Source organism: Mustela lutreola, chromosome 1, assembly GCF_030435805.1.
Source record: "Mustela lutreola isolate mMusLut2 chromosome 1, mMusLut2.pri, whole genome shotgun sequence".
NCBI lineage: Eukaryota > Metazoa > Chordata > Mammalia > Carnivora > Mustelidae > Mustela > Mustela lutreola.
Window position 1 is genome coordinate 249,227,032 of NC_081290.1, and position 25,751 is coordinate 249,252,782.

Genomic DNA, 25,751 nt, shown 5'->3' on the forward strand with positions numbered 1-25,751 from the left:
ACTCCCTCCTTCTTGGTTGGGGGAGGACTGGCTCTTCATTCCCCCTTTGAAAGGCTTCTGTTTGCTGAGCAAACTCTGACCACACAAGACCCTGCTTGGAGCCAGTTATTATTTCCTCCCCCACCCCGCCAACCCCCTCCTCTCGAACACACACAACCCCCTACACCCCCATCCTTCTGGAGAGGCAGCCCAGGGTGGGGTGAGGAGGGGGGAACCTTTCTCAGAGAAAGTCTTTGAAAGTTGCCAGGAGCCAACTGGTAGGATTTTTGGAGAGGGAGTTGGGGTTTTGGAGAGCATCTTAATCCTTCTTCATTTTAAAATAAAAGCTTGTGGCTATAACATAATTTTGCTTTTGAATTTTCAAGAGTAAAACAGTTGTTCATTGTTCACAGCATCTGTTTACATAGTTCCTTCTGAATTCCTTGATTACAGGTTTTAATAGGGATTAGTCGGTGCAACCCCTTCCCATCCCAGAACTGGGACTCTCCGCCGGCCCACCGCCCCTCCCAGCCTTTGTACCATAATGTTTAAAGTAGGGATGCATAGAGAGTGAACTTCCTTTAAAAAAAAAAAAAAAAAAGTAGCATCAGGAATTAATGTGTATTTTTGTTGGCACTGTATCAAAATTGACATCTCCAGAAATTATGTGCGTCACTGTTCATTGTACAGATGGATATCTTTTCCTTTTAGGGTTCAGAAGTTATCTTTGCAGGCTAATTATTTCAATCAAATGCTTTGCTTTCAGTTGTCAATGGAATAAGCTAAGATATGTTATCATCAGTGATTTATTGTGTGTGTCATTGTTAATAGTAGCACTTTTGGCTGAAAGGACTTTTTCCAACATTTTGGCACAGTCCATGGGGATTTAAAATGTTGGGGTTTTTTTTTTGTTGTTGTTATTGTTTCACGTTTAGATTTTATTCAGCTTGACCCATTGTTGCAGATACACCCGGGACCATAGTGAGGGCCCTCCTACTAGGTGCTTTACGGTAACGGTTTCAGAGTTTGCTCTTCGCTTTTGCTTCGCTGAAACTTTTCACAGCTGACTTGATACTACTAGCTCTCCGGCCTGACCTCTCTCTCCTTCAGCACTAAAGGGGTTAATTTTGTTGGTGGGTCAGATTTCTTTCCTGGGCTGGCGAAGAGTGATCCCCATCTGACTGGTCCTTTAGCTGCGGAGTTGCTGGGTGCCCGGGATTCCCTGGCCCAACGTGGGCTGGCTTGCCTGCCTGGCTGACGAGTGGCCACCGAGAGATTCTTTTGGCTTCTTTGTCCGCTTTCTCTAAGGACCACAATGTAGTGAAATGCTCTGGCCTGGAAACCTTACCAGGTAGGATGATTTCTTAAAATTTCTGGGTCTGGGTCGGGGTGTGCTGTGTGTCTGCCTTCCCTGTCTGCCGATGATACTGGAAAGCCGGCAGTGCTAGCAACCGGTGGTGCAGCTGCCAAAATCCCCGGTGGGCTCTGTGGTGGGGGAGCCACTGGTCAGGAATTCAGCATCCTTTACCCTGCGACCCCCAGCTCCATTCACTCTAACCAGAGCTACCAGAGCTATCATCTGGAGGAAGCCAGAGCCTTACACAAATGTCCTTGGTCCACCTGGACATTTGGGTAATACTGTCTTTCCGAGACCATCTTATCAAATTAGGCTGTTGAGACTGAAAAACTGGGTATTGATCACCCAGCTGTCTTTGATCCTTATTCCAGGCTTTTGCGGGAAAGACCTTTCAGTCTGGGGGAGGAGAGAGCTGGAGAGAAGCAGTGTGGGCCCCGGCAAGGGCTGCTAGTGGTTTGGAGGGCCCTGATGAAAATGACTTGCAGTTGGAGGTTTTGTTTGGAATCTAAGAAGCCGGGTGAACTTGCCGTTGTGTTTACTAATACTGCAAATTACTGGGTGGGTTTTTGTTTTTGTTTTTGTTTTTGTTTTCTGGAAACTGGGCTCCAAGAGAGATAGCATGGGAGATGTAAGTAAGAGTTATTTTCTTGTTAGCCCGGGCTGCTATAAAGCTGCCCAAAGAGAAACATTTCTATTTTCAAGTCAGATGGGAGAAGAGAAAACAATGGACATTATCACCTACTACTAGCCAAGCATCTAACAGACATTGTCTCATTTCATGTTCTTTGCAAAGCTAGCAATATTATTCTCAATTTGGAGGTGAGGCAGTGGGAACTAAGGGAGGTTAAATAACTAGCTCAAGGTCACACAGCTATTAAGAGGCAAAGCCGACATGGGAACCTAGGTTTACCTGTCACTATGCCTTCTGTGCTGGGCTTGGCAGATGGCTCAGAATGGCTTTATTCACAGTTTAAACATGGGCTCAACTGGAGGAAGGGCACTTTTTGGTGCAGAGGATTCACTGAAGTGCACGGGATACTGGCAAGCATGGCCTGCCTGGGCTTTTCAGATTCTACTTATTTCTGAGAAGGGGGTGGGGTAGGGGGTGGGGTGGTCTCTTAACTCTGCTTTGCAGCAGGACCTACCTGCAGTTCTCTGATCATTTTGAGGCTTCCCGGCTGGTGTTTGGATCTGTGACTGGATTTGTGCTTATACCTGATTCAGCAGGCAGGAGCCCAAGTGGAAGTCAAATCTGGGACAGCTGATGGCCTTGGGCTGCTGGGACTGTGCCCTGGAGCTCTGGGGCGGCCTCCTGAGAGCCTGGATTTATTGGGTCCTGGAGGGAGAGGTTGGACACCCGGCATGTTAATGCTGACCGAAGTTTGGCACCAGCAGCTCACATGTGTGCTGGGGTTGGCTAATTAGCTAGGGCTGAACTGCTTTGGGGTTGCAGAGCTGATTTTGAGTGGTTGTTTCTGGTTTTGTGGGGTTTGTTTTGTGTTTGTTTTTTCTTTTAGTTTGTTTATATTTTCAGTAATCTCTATACCCAATGTGGGGCTCCAAATCATGACCCTGAGATCAAGAGTCACATGCTCTTCCAACTGAGCCTGCCACCGCCCCCCCCCCCCAGGGGTTGTTTCTTGACCTGAGTTCTCTTCCCTTCCCTGTTGCCGCAGAAGGGGTAGCTTTTAAGGATTAGCCCCTGACAAACTGCAAAATTTAGTTTTGGGGGACAGCCACCTCTCTCAGCTGCCGCAAGTCCAATGTAGTGCTGTTCTGTGCTTTCAGGTTTCCAGACCTCTAAGAGAGTGTGTGTGTGTGTGTGTGTGTGTGTGTGTGTGTAGGTAGGTAGGTAGGTAGGTAATGGGAACGGTGGGATTCCACATCCCCCTCCACCTACTTCAGATCTAAGGCAGCCAGCCAATGCCCTAAGTTCTTCTATGACTGGGATCTACTTAAAAAGTATTCTTTCCGGGGCACCTGGATGGCCCAGTGGGTTAAGTGTCTGCCTTTGGCTCAGAGCATGACCCCAGGGTCTTGGGATCCAGCCCTGCATTGGGTTCCCTGCTCAGTGTGGAGACTGAGGCTTCCAGAGGCTAGACAGTCCGCCCAAGGTGCCTCAGTCTCCACATTCATGAAAAGGGAACGTTGATAGTTCGTGCTTTGTAGGGTAATAGAGAGGAGTGTGTGGAGTAACTTGTGTTCAGTACCTACCCAGGTGCCTGTGTGTTTGCTGTGATTTGCCTTAGTTCTGTGTGACATGCTGAATTCTGTTCATGCTCAGGGTACACATGTCTTCCGGTAAAGGCGGCAGATTGGGTTTGTTGAGATCTTTTGGCCAAAGCTTCCCGGCAGTGGACCAAGTGTCAGCAGCCTTCTTTGGAGGAGGGAGGGTTTTGTGTAGCTGAGGTCAGCAGACGCGACGGTGCCTACTGTAACAATGAGGCCATAAGGCCTCCCTCTGGGCTTTCCAGCCCGACCAAGCCGACCTAGCTCCTGGAGCCGAAGGGAGGAATTTCACGCTTACTCAGGGGACCACCTACTTGTTAAAGGAATGAGTTACCAAAATGGGACAAAGGTGCTGTGGGGGTGAAACTCAACCCCTGGCATTCTGAATGCTGCTAAATCCCCTTGGAGCCCTCTTTATGGGGCTCTTATTTCTCTCTCTCTCCTCCCCAAATGGTTGGCCTTGCACCTGGCACCGTCTGTAGGAGCTGCTCTCCCCTGGGACGCTGTGGCAGTGAGAAGTGGCAAGTTCTTGCCCTAGAACTTTATCGTGGGTTCCATAGTGTGGGCCTGTGTCTCCTTCCTGTGCTTCTCTCCCGGCTCCCGGCTTTTGAGCTACCGCCGGCAGGAGCTGGTTATCTCTGCAGGGCCTGCAGATCTGGTTGGGCCCCCACCAGAGGCTCCCGGGGCCTGGTGTTAGCACAGTGTCACAGGAGAGGAAGACTGGCTCTCCTGGGGACTGGGCCTGGGGGCGGGTTGGGGGTGGGGGGGAGGAGCTCTGATGAAGTCACTGATGGAACCCAGGTTCAAATAAATCTATTTTACTTTTCTCTCCACGGTTGCGCTGCCTCCCTCTGGAGCCTCCCTGGCTTTGTGGTCCCCTGGCCCACTGCTAGAGGAGACTAAATTCACTGGGGATTTGTGTCTCCCCTTACTTTCAAACTCTAGTTCTGGGCCATTTTGCAAACCAGGGAGGCTGCTCTCAGAGGGTGAAATCTAGAGAGAGGAGGTTTGCTTATGGCTTTTTTCGAGTAACTCTTTTTTTTTTTTTTTCTTTTTTACTGTGGAGAACATTGAAGCCCTTACAGTACATGTGATGTTCACGGCGTGAAGTGTGTCAGATGAATAAATAAACAAGCTAGTTGCACACCCTGGGGTCTGTGTTTGAACCCCAGCCTCAGCATTTCATAGTTGTATGACCTTTGGGCCTTTGTTTCCAGGCCTTGATTGTCTTACCTCTAAAATGGGTATCGTATCAATACCTATCTCATGGTACCCAAAGAAAATGTAAGTAGAAGGGCCCGGCACATACGTAAGCCACCAGTGAGTGTTATTTGTATCACGGAGGTGTGAGGACTAACTGAAATAATGCATGTAATTAGCATGAGGTCTGCCACAACTTTGAACTTCCTTTAAAGTTGGCTGCTCAGTTATTATCATTCCCAGATAGACAATGAAATGTGGGGTTCTGCGGGGGTGCTCCTGCCTTCTTTGAAGGTGGATTTTCTTAATCCTCCCTCCCCCCCCCCCCACCCCACCCTGCTCCAGTGGCTGGAGGAGGTGATGCTCTTGAGGATACCCCCGGGAGGGACATAGTTAACATACCTGTCTGGTGGGAAAGGAAGATAGCCAAACCCTTTCCCTTCCCCGGGGGTCACTGCTGAGCCTACAGTTGGGCTTGCTCACTCATCCACACCAAAGGATCTCATTCCTCTTGGGCCCTGGGGTTTCGCGGGAACAATTGCCTTGAACAATAGCCAGAAAACGAGTTCCACCAGTCTGGGCTCTTGCAACCCAATACATCTGTCTGGTGGGGGGGGGGGGGGCACAGGGCCCTGAAAATGAGCTCTGCTGTGATTCTGGGGCAGAACTGGAAAAGTAAGCAGGTAAGGCCTGGACGCAGCCTTGGTGGTTGTGTAGCACGCGTTCAGCCCCCCGGAGAGAGGCAGAGAGCCGGGGCCTGGATGGCTCCTGAGGATGCCAAGTGGACTAGGCTTTGGGGTTTGGGGGTAGCGGGTTAGGTGCTGCTGTTATGAAGACTGCTTCTGAGAACCTTTGAGAATCGCAGTTGCCACGGTTCAGGCACTTCCTTTCAGCTAACTTGCTGTGGTTTATCAGCGAGCGGAGAACGAGTATGCTCGATGTTTATTTATTTTTTTTTACAACATTGGTCAGCATGTTTCCCTTGAGTAAACAACACTATCTCACAGGGAGTCCATCTGAAGATTGTAGAGACCGCCTGGACCCTTCGGTCTCCCCTCTGTTGGGAGTCTTTTGCTGAAACACAGGATTCCTCACGCATGGGTGTGTAAACCCTAGTGGAAAAATCTGTTTAATCATCCCTTTAACCTTGGGATTCCGTTTTGCTTTTTTGCTTCATGGGAGATGAAGTTATAAATATGAAATCACACGAGTTCAGGGCCATTACAAATTCCTCCTGCATTCTGGATACTCCCTGGAAGAACTTGATATAAAAAATGTGTCCAGATGAGAGGCGAATTTTCGGGGACGGGGTGCATGGGGGAAGGCAGGATTCTCTCCTTGGTTCTGTGGAATGCGCACTCCCCACAACAGGGGAGAAAACAGGGAGTGTGAGGAGCTGAAATCATTTATGATGCTTTCACCTCTGTTCTTCATAGCAGAGAGCTTGTGTTTGTTTGGCTGTTAAATTTGTGCTTCAAGCCTTCTGAGTGACATCTGAATTCCTGACACCGTGATCTCAGCATGTCTTGAAAGACTGAAACAGGATCCTCCTGGCTTTATGGGTCTGTCCATGTTTGAGTGGATTTTCTGGTCACTTTTGGAGAATCTTTTCTCTTCACATCTTTCAAGAGGTAGTAGACAGGGACCCCTGGGTGGCTCAGTGGGTTAAGCATCTACCTTCATTTCTGGTCATGGTCCTAGGTTCGAGCCCTGCTTTGGGCTCCCTGCTCAGCGAGGAGCCTGCTTCTCTCTCTACCTACCGTTCCCCCTGCTAGGGCTTTTTCTCTCTCACTCTATCAGTCAAATAAATAAATCTTTTTTTTTTTTTTTTTTTTTTTTTTAAAGAGCTTAGTAGACAAAGAGTTGAGGCCATGGTTTTGGTCAAAATGAGGTCTCTTCTTTTTTTTTTTTTAAATAAACATATATTTTTATCCCCAGGGGTACAAGTCTGTGAATCGCCAGGTTTACACACTTCACAGCACTCACCATAGCACATACCCTCCCCAATGTCCATAACCCCACCCTCCTCTCCCAACCCCTGTTTCCCAGCAACCCTCAGTTGAGGCTTGTCTCCCTCAATGACTTGTCTTCCTCCCAATCCCATCTTGTTTCATTTATTCTTCTCCTACCCCCTAACCCCCCATCTTGCATCTCCACTTCCTCATATCAGGGAGATCATATGATAGTTGTCGTTCTCCAATTGACTTATTTCGCTAAGCATGATACCCTCAAGTTCCATCCACGTCGTCGCAAATGGCAAGACAAAATCAGGTCTCTTCTTGATGCACGTGGCAACTGTCCGCTGGTGGAGGTCCTCTGGTGATAAAACTGGTTAGCAGACATTTCCAAGCCGATCTATATTTGCTCAATTTTGGATGAACTAGAAGGTTGCATGGAGTCTGGTTTGAATCCCACCCTTATGTTGACCTCTGGGCCCTAAGCCTGTGTGTCATCCAAGGGAAGAATGGGAGTGGAATAATACATGTGACGTGCCTAGTACGGTACCTGGCTTTTGGTAAACCCTTTCAGTGGTGGCTATAAATAAGAGGTAAGATTGCATTCTATTCCTTTGTGGAGAAATAGTGTGGTCTAATGCCAACTCTATATTGTGACTTGTATTATTACCTTTACTGGAGGGTCTGCACACTCAAATCGCAGGGCCAGCCAGGTGCGTGAAGAGGAGCAGGTGGGGATTGTGTCGAATGGGAAAGGCTGTCTCTGTCTCTGTCTCTACTCGGGGTTAGCTAATCGTCTCCTGTGTATAAAATACGGGCACCCATTCCAAGTATTTAAAAGATTGTGTGTGCCTTAAAAATATTTTGAGGGGTGAAATTAGCAAAGAAGGAACCCAAAGACTGAACGTCCAGTTACCCGTTGGGCAGTTTTTACTGAATGGGAGGAGATGCTCTGAGCCTGGTGGGGACCTTCCATGTGCCCATTTGCCTCTGGACCAACTTTTCTCTGAGCTTAAACTCCTAGGATGTCAGGTAGATGTCTGGGATGGCTGCTTTCAGTTCCCTCATTCTACGGAAGTCTGGGGTCTAGAGAGAAAAGGAGGTGTCTAAACTCTAATGGGAAGTAGTAGTTCTGGGGAGGGCTGGCGGCAGGACCTTGTTCTCCTGGCCCCTTGCTGTTGCCATTTCCATGCCTCCAGGGAGATGTTGGCACAGCAGAGATTGTTGGTGGGCCTGGGATTTAGCACTCTGCAGACTCTCGCTGTTACCTGGGCTGACCCCTGGCTGGTGGCTTGGGGAGGTATCAAAGTCTGTAGAAATGTCTGGAACTCTCACCGTTTCTACTTGGTGTAGTTTCTCATTGCTCATCTCCCTGTGTTACATTTTTATTTGTGCCTTGGCTCTGTGTTTGTCTGTCACATGCCCCGGCCTCGCTGTCTGGGGTAGGGACAACTGGGAGTCCTCACTGCTTTCACACGGCCTGGTGCCATGCCTGACCCATAGAGGGCGCTGACTCACTGGGTAAGATGGACATGTGACTCCAAGGTCCCTGGCTTAGGATGCAAAAGTAGTGAGTTTAAGAGTCTTGAAGAACAAGGACAAGTGTTTGATGAGTTCCTTCCACCCACCCATTGGGGGTTGTTTTCTTTCTTTTTTTAAAAAAGATTTTATTTATTTATTTAACACACACACACACACACACACACACAGAGAGAGAGAGAGAGAGAGAGAGAGCGCACAAGTAGGTAGAGAAGCAGGCAGAGAGAGAGGGGGGAGCAGGCTCCCCGCCAAGCAGAGAACCCGATGCGGGGCTCAGTCGCAGGACCTTGAGACGATGACCTGAACTGAAGACGGAGGCTTAACCCACTGAGACGCCCAGGAGCCCCTGAAGGTTGTTTTCCTGTATGATCACTTGTCATACCTTTTGTGTCATTGTGTGACTGCCAATGTGGGGAACATTTCATTGAGTAGAGTAAAAGGGATGTGCCTGATCTGGCTGCAATGGAAGGATCTTCTTGCCATTTCTCTAGCTGTCTCTGCCAAATAATTTATAGGGCATAAACATGATATGCTGTATTGAAACTTTAAAAAAAAAAAGCGGGGGGTGGGGATCAGCCAAGCTCTGTATCCCATGTTCCTCTGAATTTCCTATAATACAGCCGGCAAGGCAGGAGGAGGGCCTGGGATTCTGCTCTGCTCTGCTCATCTTCCCACAATATTGGACACAGTGTTTCCACTGAGATTTGGGGGAGCTCTTTCGGAGTAAATTTGGAAGTCTTGCAATGTAGAGCAAAGGTGAACTGGAGTGGAGAAAACTAGTAGAGAGAGGAGGTATGTTCTCTTGGGTTCATTTATTTTTTTATTTTTTAAAAAGATTTAATTAATTAATTTATTTATTTATTTGACACAGAGAAATCACAAGTAGGCAGAGAGGCAGTCAGAAGGAGAGGGGGAAGCAGTCTCCCCGCCGAGCAGAGAGCCCCATGCGGGGCTTGATCCCAGGACCCTAAGATCATGACTGAGCTGAAGGCAGAGGCTTAACCCACTGAGTCACCCAGGTGCCCCTCTCCTGGGTTCATTTGTTCTTCTGGTCATTCATCTAAAAATCCTTCATTCATTCACAAAACAAAATCTGCCATAATAGTTTTCTAAATGTCTAAAGAGTGCTTTTGTATCCAAAAGGAACGTCCTAGACTTCATTAGGTTTTACTGTTCGATTTACTAAAGCTTTGATTTTTAAACCTAGGTTTTCTTATAAATCTCCTCTATAAATCAAGAGGTTTTGTATAAATTAAGATGATTCCCACTTGTTATTTGATTAGTACTTTGCTAATTTAGCTTGGACAAATTGAGTTTTGACAATTAGTACTGTTTGGAAACTTGGATAATTAGGTTTCCTTAAATATTTTAGATTGCGTTCATAAGTTTAACATGCCTGGTTTCCTCAAGTTCTTTAAACATCTGACAGGGTAGACTCACCAGCCTAACAAGCAAAATCTCCTAAGCCCTTAACTCTTGCAAACCAAATAAAGTTAAAATGTCATAAATTAGGTTTTCTCAAACTCTGTAATTCTTTTTTACAGGCTGACTGCAGTCCTTAAACCTTTCATCTTAAAAATCCAAATCGGAAAGGAGGACTCATTTAAAACTGAAATCAGAGGACTGTTTTTATTTACCTTCTCTAATATGCCCCATATTCTTTTAAGTATTATAAATATATAGAGATTATCCAGTGATCACAAAGATTTCATCCTGTACTTTATTCATATTATGATTTACTCCCTCAGCTCCCCTCTTTTTAAACCTTCCCAAGGATTTAAAGTCATTTACTCCCAAGAAAGTGCAATACAGGGGCGCCTGGGTGGCTCAGTGGGTAAAACCTCTGCCTTTGGCCTCAAGTCATGATCTCAGGGTTCTGGACTCGAGCCCCACGTCCGACTTTCTGCTCAGCAGGGAGCCTGTTTCCTTCTCTCTCTCTGCCTGCCTCTCTGCCTGTCAGTCAAATAAATGTAATCTCTGTCTGTCAAATAAATAAGTAAATAAAATCTTAAAAAAAAAGAAAGAAAGAAAGAAAGAAAGGGCAATACGTTTGTCATCTCCAGTGGGCTCTTAACCATCGTACGGGATCAAGAGCAAGACGCAGGGATGGTCACCTCGTACTCCAGAACGATTGTGTTCCAGAGCCAGAGCTGAATACACTGTAGCTCTCTCTGCTGTGTCTCCTGTATCCCTTGAGCTGGAATCTCATTTCAGCATGTAGCAAACACAGATCTTTTGTGTTCCTTTCACATTTCCGTTGTAATCCGCTTCTGTAACCCCTTTTGACATTGCTCACCCAGACTTGGGTCAGTGGACTTTGGTACCCTGGGTGCAGGTTGTACCTAATTGCCTTTGCCACTTGATTGGATGCAGCTAATGTTCTTCCTGTCTGGATGGCTTCTGCATGCTTTCTACATTTTTTCCTGTCTGACTCTTCAGCCACATGTCTGGAGTCCTTTTACAAACAAATGGTACTTCCCCATTCGGTCACATGAGCATACCAAGAGACAGAACCCAAAGCAAACTAGTTTTGAGCAAAAGAAAGAAATTTATTAATTCTCACTTCGAGCTTCCCAGCGATTGCTTCTGTCTTCCCAGGGCCTCAGGTATGGCTGGATAGGGGTGCTCCTGTGACATCCTTCCTCTCCTCTCTGCTTCCCTCTGTGCTACTCGCTGCCTTCTCGGGCAGGTGAGGACGAAGTGCTCCCTGGAGGCTCAGGCTCTGTTTGCATCTCTTCCAGAGCCCTGCTCCGTTCTTCTTGGCGTCTTCTGTGTGGTCATGCAGGTTTGGGCAGTGCTGTATTAGGCCAAGTTAAAGAGATCATTTCAGCACTTGACATCTGTTCAGAAGTTTATGGATGCCGTGAAAATCTAAGAGAGGCACCGAAGAGCCAGTGTCTAGCCCACGTTCCCTTGTTGGGGCAGCATTGTTATCCCAGGCATCTCCTCCAACGACTTCACCTTCCAGTCCCATCCTGGAACGCACTGCCTCTGATCTTGGTGGCTCGAGATCACTGACACCCTGAATCTGGGGGAAAGGCCAAGTTTGAAGTAACCAATTTTTACATCCAGACAGACTTGCCAGTATCCCAAAAGATCCACAAGGGAGGGGGACATGGCTGGTTCTCCATAGACAGGGTTTCTGGCACCAAGACCACTCTTGCTCAGCCCGGGCTGCCCTCGGTGTCCCTGTGCCTTCATCCTCATCACTGGGGTCCCCACACCCACCTTCCCTGGCGACAGTCACTTGTTTCTTCCTGTCTGGGCCGGCTCAGTCAGGGTAGCTCTGAGATGCTCCGGGCACCAATGTGGGAAGCAGCTTGTGTCCAATAAGGGCCCCATGCCCCACTGGCATAACAGCTTGGTGTTGAAAGGCCATACGGGAGGAGGGAGTACAATTTCAAAGCGAAAACTCCGGGCCTTGGATTCATGGGCATCTGTTACTAACTTCCCCCCTTCTCCCTGCCAGCCACACTCCTCCCTTCAATCCTCTTTCTTCTTCACTGGATTATAGGAAATTGCAGATATATTAAACTGCTAACCTCAGAGAGCAGATGCAATTAAAGACTCCTGTGGCAATTTATTTATTTATTTATTTATTTATTTATTTATCATCGTGAGAGCCGATTTGGGCCCTTCTTCATCTGTTAGGTCCTGCGCCCTCCAGCAGAGCCACATGGTTGCCAGCCTCGGGCTGTCATCCACGGGTCTCCCATAAAGAAACTGAGGCTTTGGTGTTATGACTTGTCAAAGAATGAGCTGGGGGGAGGAGGCTGAGTTCAGAGTCCACAGCTGGTGGCAACTTGCTGTTGCAGCTTGCCCTGTCTGTCTGCTGAGTGGAGTTTAGCCCCGAAGGGTTGGATAAGTATGAGCTGTGCGCCTGCAGGTTGAGGGGACGTGGCTCACCAAGCGGCGAGGTTGGCGCCTGCCACTGGACGTGGGAGTGTGGACACGGGCCCGTGGGTAAGACCTTCTAAGCCTCTGCCTCTCCTGAGACCATGAGCCGTGTCCTGCCGTTCTGGTGCGTGCTGAAAGCTGATACAACAGAAAGCCGTTTGGCATCACAGTAAAGTAGGTGGTTCTGGAGTCAGAAGGGCTGGATCCAGGTTCTGGTCCATCTTTTGCTGGCTGTCTGGTCTAATGCAACCTTGCCTGCCTTTCTTTCTTTTTTCTTTTAAAGATTTTATTTTGGGGCGCCGAGGTGGCTCTGTCATTAAGTTTCTGCCTTCAGGTCAGGTCATGATCCCAGGATCCTGGGATCAAGCCCTGCATCGGGCTCCCTGCTTGGTGGGAAGCCTCTCCCTCTCCCACTTCCCCTGATTGCATTCCTGCTCTCCCTATGTCTCTGTCAAATAAGTAAATAAATAAAATCTTTTAAAAAAAATATCTTATTTTAGAGAGAGAGCACGCACATGAGAGAGGTGGGGTGGATAGCAGAGGAGGGGGAAATAGTCTCAAGCCCGACCCCGAGCTCCATCCCATGACCCCAAGACTGCAGCCTGAGCTCACACAAGAGCCAGGTGCCCAACCCACTGAGCCACCCAGGCACCCCACCTTTCTTACCTTTCTAAGCCTCGGTACCTCTACCTGCACCATAGGAGAACAAGAGTACTTACTTTTCCGCTCGATCAAGTAGATCAGGTTACATTTGTACTGGAAGCTTCCTTTGTAGTTTACTCGACTTCTCACTCCCACAAGTTTAAATCCACGAGTATTTCCTGAGCACCTGCTCTATACCCACCACCCTGCAACCAAACAGGAGAGAATGCGGCAGGCTTGGTTGGGGTGTGGGAGGTGGGCATTGTAGGTACGGGGATGAGGGGAGTCCCAGTCCTATGTCTGGGAAGAGGGACAACAAATGTAGAGTCTTGACCACAAGAACCCTGTTGGCATAGAAGGGATAAGAGTCTGTGAGATGAGAACCAGGAGGGATGAAGAGGCGGGCACGAGGCAGGGCTGGAGAGGGAGGCTGGATCGGAAGCTTGTGGTCACTTCAAGTTTGGGCTCTAAGTGCCTAAGAAGCCCATGGAGGGTATTACGCCTCGGACCCATAGGGTATGATTCATGTTTCAGAAGGATGGTCCTGGCTGCTGTGAGGAGAACAAATTGTTAGGGACAAGTGGGGCATGGGGCTCAGTGGTGTCTTGGCGGTCGCCCAGGCAGAGCTGAGACCAGCTGGAAGTGTGGAGCAGCAGAAGAGGTGGAGGGTTGGGCACGTGGGGATATGTTTGGCAGGTAGACGTGGTAAGACCAGGAGATGGGTTAAAAGTCTTGGTGGCAGTGGGAGATAATGAGGAGAAAGAAGAACCATTGCTTGGAGACTGGACTTGAGCGGTTGGGGGTGGCCTTGGTGGATTTGTGGTTTGGGAAATGGACTCTGTTTTAGATGCATCCTGGGATGCTATTAGAGTTAGAAGTGCTAATAGAATTGACAGGTTTCTGCTGACTTCTGAGGCTTTTCTTCCCCTGGGATTTGACTCCAGGAGTGGAGTCTAGAACCTTTGTAGAGCACCCCATGTTTGCCCTCTGACCCCCCCCCCCGCCCCCAGGAGAGCGCTGCTCTCTGCCTCCAGCAATAGTCCCCAAGCCCACTGCTTATCCTCTGCCGCTAGGTCTGAGAAGTAGCCATTCGCTTCTGCAGAGTTCCCAGGATGGACTTGAGGACGGGGTAGGAGGCAGGGAGCGTCTCCAGCCACCTCTGTCCAGCCACCCTCCATGTGGGGGAAGGTCCATCTCTGCCACTTTGCCCAGCTCCCAGTCCAGAACAGCAAGGATAGATGGTGTCCTGGAGATGAGTCTTGTTAGAGGCAAGAAGAGCTTCGTCTGGGGCTTTATGCTGTAGGCACCTTCGGGGCTGGTATGCACTTGTTTGTGTTGTTGGCCTGAGCTGACCCAGCGTGAGGTTTTGGTGCTCAGAATGTGTTTGTCTCAGCAGCTGGGATGACAGCAGCTCCGTCAGCAGTGGGATCAGTGACACCATAGACAACCTCAGCACCGATGACATCAACACCAGCTCCTCCATCAGTTCCTACGCCAACACACCTGCCTCCTCTAGAAAAAACCTGGATGTGCAGGTAAGCGATGGTCTCCTCCAGCGGCCCCTGCCAGCAGGGTGCCTTGGGCTTGAGGACCAGGTGGGCCATCTAGGGTGAGCGGGATCCCCAGGTCCATGAGATGAGGCCTGATCACATGCTTGCTGCCTGTGCTCGCCCCTCACTAGCCCTGGCCTCCACCTGCAGAGAAAGGAGGTCAGGCAATGGGGAACTAGAAACAGGAATGGGGAAGCCTCACTGTTGTCTGTGAAGGTCTTGGTAAAACCACATTTCCTTCCTGGGCTTTCATTTCAGAATCTGCTTTTTGTTGTTTTTTTGTTTGTTTTATTTATTTATTTATTTTTAAAGAGGATGCTGGACTCGTTTGGTCCTTCTTAGTCTGGAGTGTGTGGCCCCTTCTAGCCACAGTGAGCTGCCGCTGTCCAGGGTACATGCTGATCTCTGCAGAGTGATGGGGTGGGACCAAACATTGACAGTCTCGGGCTGGAAGACCAGTATGTCCTGACCAGAGGTTGGGAACTATTGGTCTGAAGGTCACATCCTCATGGTGATATTTGTCCATTGGCTTATGGCATCACTTTTCTTTTAAACCAGGTCTCATGTCAAATTTTATTTGTTTTTAAATATTTTATTTATTTATTTAATAGAGCATACAAGCAGGGGGATCAGCAGGGAGAGGGAGAAGCAGGCTCCCTCCAAGCAGGGAGCCGGAAGAGGGGCTTGATCCCAGAGCCCTGGGATCATGACCTGAGCCAAAGGCAGACACTTAACCGACTAAGCCAACCTGGCACCCCTGATTCCATGTCAAATTTTAAAAATTGTATTATTTCACATGAAAATGAGATTCTGATTTCTTTCAAAGATCAGAATGCTTTGCCTTCTTGAGCCTAGATTCTCCACATGGCAACAATCAACAGGTGTCCAAGTGTCTGCCGCTTTCAGACAGGGAGCCCTTGTCCCAGCGTGTCCCAGCTGCTCCTGGCCAGCTGCGCCCTTCAGTATACCTGCCAGACCCCAAGGTGGTGGAGTTTTCCGCCCCTACTTTAAAACTCCCAGACTGGATGTCTCTGAGACTGTGTGTCTCCCGATACCGTGCTCCCTTCTGTTTGCTCCAACGTGGATTCACGTGGTTGCTTTCACTCAGCCTCACGGCGCTCCTTTGTGGGCAGAGGGATTGGTTCTAGGAAACCCATTTTACTAGCAGAAAAGTGAGGTGCCACCCTCCTAGCCAGTCCCCAAGGTGGGACTGACCGGTGCAAGGACCGGTCAGGTGTGGTGGCACTGGCTTCTTTGGTCTGGGATCTTTTTCATGATGGGTCCCTCCCACCGGTGGGGGCTGCTGGCTGTGATGAAGCCACACGAGGGTCTGCTTGGGACACAGTCTCCCCGAGAGGCCTGGGCGAGGGCAGAACTGACACTGCTCTCTTCCCTCACTCCCACCCACACCAGCCTCCTTTCTCTCTTGTTTCTCTGCAAGATAGGAGCTTCTTTGGAAATTTCTATGTGTTCAGAGGTTTTTTGTTTTTGTTTTTGGTTGGTTTTTTTCTTAGAGGACTGGGCTCAATAAAGAACATGTCATTTCTTGTGTCCCATAGAAATGTGGACGTTGACTCCTTGAGGAAATATGTTGGGTGTCACCTCTGGGATTGCCTGTGACTTCTTGAATTTGCACTTTCTCCGGGATTCCTAGTTATTTTTGAGTGAGAGTTGAATGGCGGCGGCGGTGGTGGTGTGGTGGTGGTGAAGGAAAAACACTACCCAAATTACGGAGGCAGGAGATGTTGGGGCTGAAGATAACAGTCCGCATCTTGATCTGAGTGAGTGGTAGTTATGAAAGTAGGTTAATTTTATAAAGCCTGTTCAGGCTCTATACTTAACTTTGTGCATGGAGTATGTGAATGCTATACCTCATTTTAAAAGGGTGATTTAAAAGAAAAAACCATACATAAGCCCCTCTGCTTGAGAGCGATCACTGTTTGATCAGTGATTAGACACAAGTTAAACACAGCCAGCCTGTGCCCCTGCCACTTACCCCTACCAACTTTTTTCGCTTTCCTCATGGACACTAATTTCTTTTTTTTTCCTGAGAGGTTTTTTTTTTTTTTTTTTTTTTTTAAAGATTTTATTTATTTATTTGACAGAGATTACAAGTAGGCAGAGAGAGAGAGGAAGGGAAACAGGCTTCCCGCTGAGTAGAGAGCCCGATGCGGGGCTCGATCCCTGGACCCTGAGATCATGACCTGAGCCGAAGGCAGAGGCTTTAACCCACTGAGCCACCCAGGCGCCCCTCCTGAGAGTCTTTTTAATTTCAGGGTAACAATAACAAGCTTTTAGACTCTCCTTAGATCCTGAGGTGGAGAACCCAGAGAGGAGAGAGACCGACAGACAGAGAAGGTTGTGGAGAGGGTCCGGGAGAGAGGGAGAGATGAATAAATCAATAGGTTTCTCTTTTGTTTACTTGAAAGGTAGGAACAGTCTTGCTTTTAGTTGTCAGTTAAGCCAACAAAACACTATCAGAAGAATCTCTTGTCTTTGTTTCCCTCCCACCAAGGTAGGACCCGGGCATCTGTTTTCCACACTGATACAGAGTAAACATCAGGCATTTACAAATGATTTCCTATCTGATAGACTCAGATTTGGTTAAGGGCAGCGCCCCCTCCTCTCTGACCAGCTCTTTGCTTTCATCTAGAAAATGTCACATCAGAAAAGGTTCAAGAATGGCACAAACATGTCTTTTGAGCTGGTGCAGAAGGTTGATTTCAAGGGACGGAAGGAGTTTAATATTCATTGGGTTGGTTTGTTTTTTGCTTTTGCTTTCTTTGTTTTTTGTTGTTGTTATTGTTGTTTGCTGGAACACTACCTGAGTTTAAAATATTGAGATAAAAACTAAGCCAGTAGTTCGTGGAATAAAATAAAGGCGGACTTGCACCAGTAGCTCCTGAGATTCCCAGGGAGGTGGTTTCTCTGGCATCCCTTTGTTCCTGTGAGGGAGTATCTCCAAATATTTGAATCAGCGTAAATTGCAGCCTCATCCCCTCCTCCCTTCATCCCACTCTGAGGAAAGCTAAGGGCCATTACTCCTCTCAGAGCAGCACCAGGCAACGGGAAGATGTGTGCTGCCATCATTCCCCAGGGCTCGCTCAGGTTTCTGTCACAGACTGGTTTCTCCCCGATCAAACGGGGAGTGCGCAGTGTCCCAGGCAAGGCGGGGAGAGACAGAAGAAGCAGCCGGCAGACAGGCCGGGAAAGTAGGCTGAGGACAGGTTGCCTGGCCAGGTTTGCACATCGGAAGAGCTTCTGAGGAAAAGTGAAAAGGAAACCCATCCAAGGAACAGGGAAGTCGTGGTCCAGAAGCCTAAGGAGCAGCCTTGTTAGCGGAGCAGATCACAGAGAAGCTGTCCTTGGGAGACAAGAGCCCCCTTCGTCTGTGAGTGACTGTCCTCCTGGAGGATGCTGAGAGGCACCGAGGGTGCCTTCGATGGGACGCACGTGCCCAGGTGTCCAGCCCCAGGTCTCTCTGATCACGGCTCCCCGGCGGGGCAGAGAATCTTCTAGCTTGAGGTCTGATAGCCTTTCAGTGGACTTCTGCCATGAGGACTGGTGAGTCTGGGCAGCCAAACCAGGTTGTGGGGTCAGGGAGAAGGGGGTGAGCTCCTGGTCCTATGGTATCCTCAGAGAAGCTGATCAGCCTCTTCAGGCCTCTGCCTCCTGGTCTGTAAAGTCACAGCAGTGAGACTTGTCTCAAAGGAGGAGTGTGGTAGTGACATGGAACTACTTCATCTGAACATGCTCTCGTGGTGTCTCATTCTTAGTAGGTACTCAGTTTCTTTTTTTCTTTTTCCCTCTTTCCTTCCTTCCTCTAGATTACCTGTCCCTCTGCCTCCCTCCCTCCATTCATGTCAGTAACGGAAGTTTGGCTGTGTTCTTAATATATCTTGCAATTCATTTTATATTTTGTAGCATTTTATTTTTAGGACAGTGTGTTGGTGGCAGAGGACTTGTGACAAACACCTCTCTCTCCCACGTGATCATTTGTCCATTCATGTCCTTGGTCATTCAGTATTTCCCCTCAGTCTATGCAAGGTTCCATTCCAGGTGCCAAGATACAAAGAGGCATGTATCAAAATGCCTTTAATTTTCACTGCCTGTGAAGTTTTTAGTATACAAGGGGAGGAAGATAATTCCATGTGAGTTTAGTTTTTGCTACTCGAGGAAACAAAATTCTGAGTTCTGTGGCAGGGATTCCTGTCCTGTGTGAGGCTTTGAGTGAGCCTAGAGCTCTTGGTTGTTCTCTGGCCATTGGTCTGGATGTAGGGGTAGGGTTTGGCTGGGGGCAGCCCACCTGCTAGGGGCTGCTGCTTGTGGCTGTTGGCAAGTCACTGTCCTTCTTCTCTCCCTATACTTTGCTAGTCTGTCACACATATGGATAACAGGACAAGCTCAGAGGGTTAGATGAGCTAATAATATATGCGGAAGGACACAGGGCCGACCTGGAAGTGGCTGTGGTACTACCACTTCTGATGCTGGTAATTACTTCTGTGATGACTCTAATCGAAACTTGAGCCAGTTCAGCGTCCTGACCTGCAGGGGATGTGGGCAGGAGGAGGGCAGTGTCCTGGCTTCTAGAGGCTTGTGGCCCAAGAGCAGGAAAGACGAGTGCCTTATTCACCCTCATGCAGAACAAAAATGGAATAAAGACAAGCAGATACTGGGGGTTTTCAGAGGTGGGAGAGTTGGTAACAAAGACTGAGTCCCTCCACATTTGGTGACAACTCTGTGCCCTCTAAGACTCCTGTCTCTTGCATCTCCATTTTATACACAGGTCATGACCTTAGAGGAGGTAACCTACTCCCTCCAGAGGAGGGAGCACCCAGTACATGAAGTCCGACTCCAAGCCCATGTTCTCCCCCGCACGTCAGGCCATGTGGCCGACCTTGGTTCCACCCTCTCCCTCTGCAGATCAGCCTCCCTTCTGTGGGCCGTCAGTGGCCAACCTCCAAAATTGCAGGCCTTCTCCCCACCTGCGTTTGGTTGTTTCCCTACCTACCCTTTGGGATGTCAAATGAGCGAGCGGACTTCCAGGTAGGGACAATAGGAAAATCTTTCCAAAATTAGGAGCCGTTGGAAAGGAGAACAACTGACGAAGGCATGGAGAGCCAAGGGAAGAACACAGCTCTACCTCCCCAAGCAGCTGTCTTGCTGCCCTTCACTTGTCAGCTCTGCGACCAGAGAGGCTGGGAATTTTTCATCATTTTTTTTTTAAAGATTTTATTAATTCATTTGAGAGAGAGAGTGAGCAAGAGAGCACACGCTGAGGGGGGAGAGGGAGAAGCAGACTCTATACTGAGCAGGGATCCCCATGCCAGGCTTGATCCCAAGACTCCAGGATCACGACCTGAGCCAAAGACGGATGCCCAGCCGACTGAACCACCCAGGTGCCCCACTTTCTCATCTTTTGATCCCTAGTGATGCTACTTCATGATCTGGCACATAAACCAGGAAGGTTTTGTTAAGGAATTGAGAACTTAAAACCGGTAGAGTGTCCCAGGCCTGCTATGCAGAGTAGTGCTGGGAAGGCTACTGTGCTGGGCCTAGTTGGGGCTGTGATGGTTGGATGTTCTTTCTAGAGGGAAGATTGAAGTCATAGTCCTGGGCCAAGACCATGTGCCTTCTCTCTGTCACTGGGTAAATCAGAGGTCTTGGGGTCGCACCCAGAGGCTAGGCTGGAGCTGCTCCGGGGCTGGGGTTGGGGCACAGCCAGCCAGTATGGAAGGGGAATCTACTCGGTTAGGTATTGTATGAGGTGTTGTGTGAGACATGTGGAACTGTCTCTTGTCCTTGGACTTATTCTCCAGGAAGGCAGTGTGGCATAGTGGTTAAAATCTGGCCTCTGATTTTAGGACTTCCTAGAATCCTTGAATAGCCACTTCCTCACTTGGAAGTCAGTCTTGGGCAGTTTTCTTTTCTACTCTGTGCCTCGGCTTTCATAGGTTAAGTAATAATATGAACTATAATTTCCTCATGGATTTTTGTTGAGGATTCAATTAAATGATTCATGAGAAGCACCTTGGCCCAGTGCCTAGCACATAGTAAGTGCTTAATAAATGTTAATTGTCACTACTACTACTCTTAGCATCACTATAATCTGATTAGGGAAAATAAGGAATAGGATAAGTAAAGAATAACTAATAATAACTAATACCCAGATGGTAGTTAAGTGCTAAGTTTTCAGTATTTCCTGGAGTGTATTGGAATGTGTCAGAATGTACTTGAACATAAGCTCCAGGAAGTTAATGACTTGTACCTGTTCTTATTCATTTACTACAATGGGGTCCCGGGCCCCATAAGTTTGTCTTGGTGTATGGTGGCACCCAGGAAATATTCATGGATTGAGTGCTTCTAAAGGTACTCTCTTCCCTGTCTCAGGACCTTTGCATGTGCTGTTCCCCCCTGCCTGGCATGCTCTTCCCTAAACTCTTCTCAGTAAGTTCCTTCTCACTCTTCAGGGCACTTTTCAAACAGGCCTGACCACTGTCCCCCATCTTCCTCCTCATCAACTGCATTACATCAGTGTACTTCTATTTCTTACTCCTTGTCCTTTTTCTTATAAAATTTCATAATTCATCTTTACTCATTTATTTGTATTTACTTAGCCAACCTCTGCCTCTTTCCCTGGACTGTAGGCTCCAGAAGGGATGGGACTTAATCTGATACTTGGATCCTCAGGCTTTCCATGGCGCCTTGCAGATGGCGGGCTTGGAGGAACTCTGGTTGAAGGAATCGACTGAAAGTGTTCGGAGGAAGGAACATGGGCTGGAGTAGCTGGGACAGGGAGTGGGTCACTTACGCCTCAGCTTATCTGTAAAGCTGCGATGAAGGCAAAGCTACGTCTTCTCAGGACGCTCTTTAACCAGAGAGTGGTTGGGATCGGAGACCATTTTGTTGAAGCCTGCTGTACCTTGAAAAGCACGAGTTCGTTGGTTCCCTCCTTTACTCAACAAGCCTTGATGCAGCTCCCGCTGTGCTCAGAGGCAGGAACACCCTGTCTCGGTCCCTTACCACAGCTGAGTGCGGGGGAGCTGCCCACAGCCAGGGCGTGAGTCTTTTGTCTCCCTCCTCCTTCTGGGGCCTAGTACCCGGAGGGAGCTCAGTATATGTTTGAGGCACGACCAAACCAGGAAAGGCACCGTCGGGTGGCTGTGATGGAGAACTGGAATTTAGGATGCAGGGTCGAGGGGGGAGAGAGAGGCTGTGGTGGTGACTGAGAAGGGACTTAAGTGGGGCTTGTCTGTGTTCAGGTTTGTCCCATACCCTGATATACCCACAGAGGAAGGCATGGATACCTGTACTACTCTAGGGTGAAAGGCATTAGTTAGGGCAGATTCTTGCCGGGTGATCATTGTGATTTCCTGCCTTAATGGCGTTGCCTACTGTTGGTAGTCAGGTATAGCAAACACAGGCCTTGTCACTTGGTGTGGCCAGCCTTGAGTGTTGCTGACAACAGCCACCAGCATTCACTGCGCGATTTCGCCCTCCTGTCATCCCCTCGGACTGGCCCCGGCCCCCTAGGGAGGCTCCCAAAGCATTCTGGTTAGCTTTGTGCCTTTTCACTGGGGTGAATCATTAACATCACACTTCTGTCCCCTCCTGGGTTCCATGGCCAGCAGGTCAGGGCTCTTCCAAAGAAAGCTAGCTAATTATAGCCCTTGTCTGAACCAAATCCCGCAAGAGGAGCAAAGCAGTGGCATATAAATGGAGTAGGGTGGGAGCCAGCACCCCGGCTCTGGAGGGTTTGTCTCCTCCCAACCCCTCTGTCTCTCTCTGCGCGGCGTGGAATCAGCCGCCACCGTTGCCTGCTCGGTTGGCGTGTGAGGCTGCCGCGCTGTGCTAGGAAGACGACAGAACAAAGGGAAACAGGCCAGGAGGCTGGGGGCCGGATGCAGAGAGGTCTCGGGGGTGAGAAGCACTTGTCACCAAGCGGCAAAGAGTTGGTGGCTGAATCCTGGCTGCGTCTCGGTCTGCTCATGTTTCTCCTCGGTGGAGCTCTGTCTCTCTTTTTCCCCGGCCCCTCCTACTTCTTACTCTCTTCTAGGACATAGTTATATTCTGTACTTTCCTCGAGCCAAAAAAAAAAAAAAAAAAAAAATCAGGCTTTCTAGCAAGATCACCAGACTGTAAAGGCCCAGACATTTTCTAGTCGTCGTCTGTCGTGGTGCTGGCGTTCTCGCTGCAGGCTGAGGGGCTCCCGGCCTGGGATTCCGGAAGGACTCATTCCGCGTCTCATCCACAGACCGACGCTGAGAAGCATTCCCAGGTGGAGAGGGGGTCCCTGTGGTCGGGCGATGACGTCAAGAAGTCCGACGGAGGCTCCGACAGCGGCATAAAGATGGAACCCGGGTCCAAGTGGAGGCGGAATCCCTCGGACGTGTCGGACGAGTCTGACAAAAGCACTTCGGGCAAGAAGAGTTCGGTCATCTCGCAGACGGGCTCGTGGCGCCGAGGCATGACTGCGCAGGTGGGCGTCACCATGCCGAGGACGAAGGCAGCTGCCCCAGCGGGCGCGCTCAAGACCCCCGGAACCGGTGAGTGAGGGGCTGTGCCGTCTCATTTCTGCCTGTGTTGGTCTGAAAACCGAAACCCGCAGACACTCGAGCAAGAGCTTCAGTCCCCGTCTAGGGCAGCTATTTCTTCTTTGAGTTTAGATCTGCCAGTGACTAGCTTTCGGGAAGGTTCGCATCCCTGCATTTTCCCATGTGGAAAGAGGTCCGTGTGTCAGCCTCAAGCTCTGCAGGTGCTTCAGCAGCCAAAGGGGATGGAGTGGGCTTAACCAGGGGCTAGGGAAGAGCCCACACACGCGTGTGCAGGCTTTCCAAGGGCGTCAGTTTACGAGCTGCCTTTATGTCATTCACGTTGCCCGTGATTTAGGGACGTGTATAAACAGAGTAGTGTGTTTGCAGGAAGGCAGAGATGCCCCCTGAAAATGTTAAGGCAGAGATGCCCCCTTTAAATGGCCAGAGAAGGAAGAAAGGTCAGTAGAAGGCAGGATCTCTTGCCCAAACGTACCAGCGATTGGCCGGTTTTGCTTTGTTCTGGGTAAATGTAGGCTGGTTTGCAAATGAGAAGTCATTGACATCTCCTAGAGGGCTCACGGCGACAGTAGTGGGTAGATTATCTTTATAAAAAGCTCTTTCCTTTGCCTCCCAAGGCTACTGCTTTCCCCAAGGAAAAAGTGAACCAGTTCTTTGGCGGAGGGAACGATTGTAAGCAGATGGGTTCTTGGTGTGCACACTAACCTTGCTGCTTTCTCCCTTAGGAAAAACAGATGATGCAAAGGTGTCTGAGAAAGGAAGGCTGTCTCCCAAAGCTTCCCAGGTGAAGCGGTCCCCGTCAGACGCAGGCCGCAGCAGTGGCGACGAGTCCAAAAAGCCCCTCTCCAGCAGTTCCAGGACCCCCACTGCCAATGCCAACAGTTTTGGGTTCAAGAAGCAGAGCGGCTCAGCTGCTGGGCTGGCCATGATCACAGCCAGCGGGGCTACGGTCACCAGCAGGTCAGCCACACTGGGCAAGATCCCCAAGTCATCTGCACTCGTCAGCCGGTCCACCGGCCGGAAGACGAGCATGGATGGGCCTCAGAACCAGGACGATGGGTATCTGGCTCTCAGCTCCCGGACCAACTTGCAGTACCGGAGTTTGCCAAGGCCCAGTAAGTCCACCAGCCGCAATGGGGCTGGGAACAGGTCTAGCACCAGCAGCATCGATTCCAACATCAGCAGTAAGTCTGCGGGCCTGCCAGTGCCCAAGCTGAGGGAGCCTTCCAAAACGGCTCTGGGCAGCTCTCTGCCGGGCCTGGTCAACCAGACCGATAAGGAGAAAGGCATCTCCTCCGACAACGAGAGCGTGGCTTCCTGTAACTCAGTGAAAGTGAACCCAGCTGCCCAGCCTGTGTCCAGTGCGGCGCAGGCGACCCTCCAGCCGGGAGCCAAGTACCCCGACGTGGCCTCTCCCACGCTCCGCAGGTAAGTGGGTCGGTGGTGGTTGGCAGCGCTGGAGTCTGTGGAATGGCATCCTGAGCGTTTGTTCGTTGGTGAAAACAGCCTGTTTCTCCACGTCTGTTTAGTCAGAACCTGCCAGCAATTTTGTACTCAGCTGATTATTTTCCCATGTGGGGAGGAAAACACCCAAGTGTCTGAATCTGTCATCTGGGGTCAAATCCTGAGTCCGCTTTCATCAGCCACCGTGGATCCCTTCTTTACAATTTTGTTTCAGTTTCCTCATCTGTAAAATGGGAACACCTACCTGAGATTGCATGTGAATTTTTTTTTTTTTAAGATTTTATTTATTTGTCAGAGAGAGAGAGAGCAAGAGCGAGCACAGGCAGACAGAGTGGCAGGCAGAGTCAGAGGGAGAAGCAGGCTCCCTGCCGAGCAAGGAGCCCGATGTGGGACTCGATCCTAGGACGCTGGGATCATGACCGGAGCCGAAGGCAGCTGCTTAACCAACTGAGCCACCCAGGCATCCCAGATTGCATGTGAATATTAACTTTTGTAGCCATATCTGGCCCATCGTAGGTGCTCAGCCAGAGCTAGCTACCATCCAAGATGAGATCTTAATACGCCCCTAGACCCCAGGTGGGCGTATGAGGAGAAGGCAAAGGATCTTTTTTCCACCCTTGTCTTATTAATTCTGTGGCTGAGATTCTACATCATTATGCCAGACCGTGAGCTCAGCCAGATCCTTCTCTCAGCTAGCCCAGTACCCTCCCCCTCCACCACACACATACTTTTTTATACTGCATGCTTAATTCCAAATTTGTTTCTGAAATTCTAGCTTTCTTTAAAAAAAAAAAAAAAAAAGACAAAAAAAACCTTTTAAAGCAGAAGTGTTTCTGAAAAAGAGAAATTGATTTCTTATTCCCTTAAAAAGGCATTTTCCGGGGCGCCTGGGTGGTTCAGTGGGTTAAGCTGCTGCCTTCGGCTCAGGTCATGATCTCAGGGTCCTGGGATCAAGTCCCGCATCGGGCTCTCTGCTCAGCAGGGAGCCTGCTTCGCCCTCTCTCTCTCTCTGCCTGCCTCTCCATCTACTTGTGATTTCTCTCTGTCAAACAAATAAATAAATAAAATCTTAAAAAAAAAAAAAAAAAAGGCATTTTCCCACATTTCCACACTGAATGGAAATTTTGTATATGAAAACAGTGTTTTTTTTAAAGCAGTTCCTTTTTAAATATGTACCGCTTTTGATGGCTCGTATCATCTCATCCTTCTCTCTGCTGAACCGTCCTCAAACTGGAATGGCATAGGACGGAGCTTATCTTACCATTCCCAGGAAATGGCTTATCCTAGGAAAGAGTCTAAGTCCCGGATAGAAAATTAAGTAGTGAAAAATAAAAACTATGTGCACCTATTGGGGGGTGAATAGGAATGTTTGAAAAGACTTCAGAAG

At 49.1% G+C, this 25,751-nt stretch overlaps 1 protein-coding gene across 8 annotated transcripts in view; it reads left to right on the forward strand.

Annotated features, from left to right (window-relative positions):
- Window positions 1–25,751, forward strand: part of NAV2 (neuron navigator 2) — a 395,626-nt gene that overhangs the window by 301,924 nt on the left and 67,951 nt on the right. For 6 of the 8 annotated variants that reach the window (XM_059138147.1, XM_059138166.1, XM_059138198.1 and 3 more), the window contains 3 exons: window positions 14,192–14,333; window positions 22,603–22,894; window positions 23,626–24,328. In XM_059138147.1, the coding sequence (XP_058994130.1) occupies window positions 14,192–14,333; window positions 22,603–22,894; window positions 23,626–24,328 (1,137 nt within the window). The remainder of the gene's footprint in view (window positions 1–14,191; window positions 14,334–22,602; window positions 22,895–23,625; window positions 24,329–25,751) is intronic. The other 2 variants (XM_059138156.1, XM_059138187.1) reach the window with 1 other exon arrangement.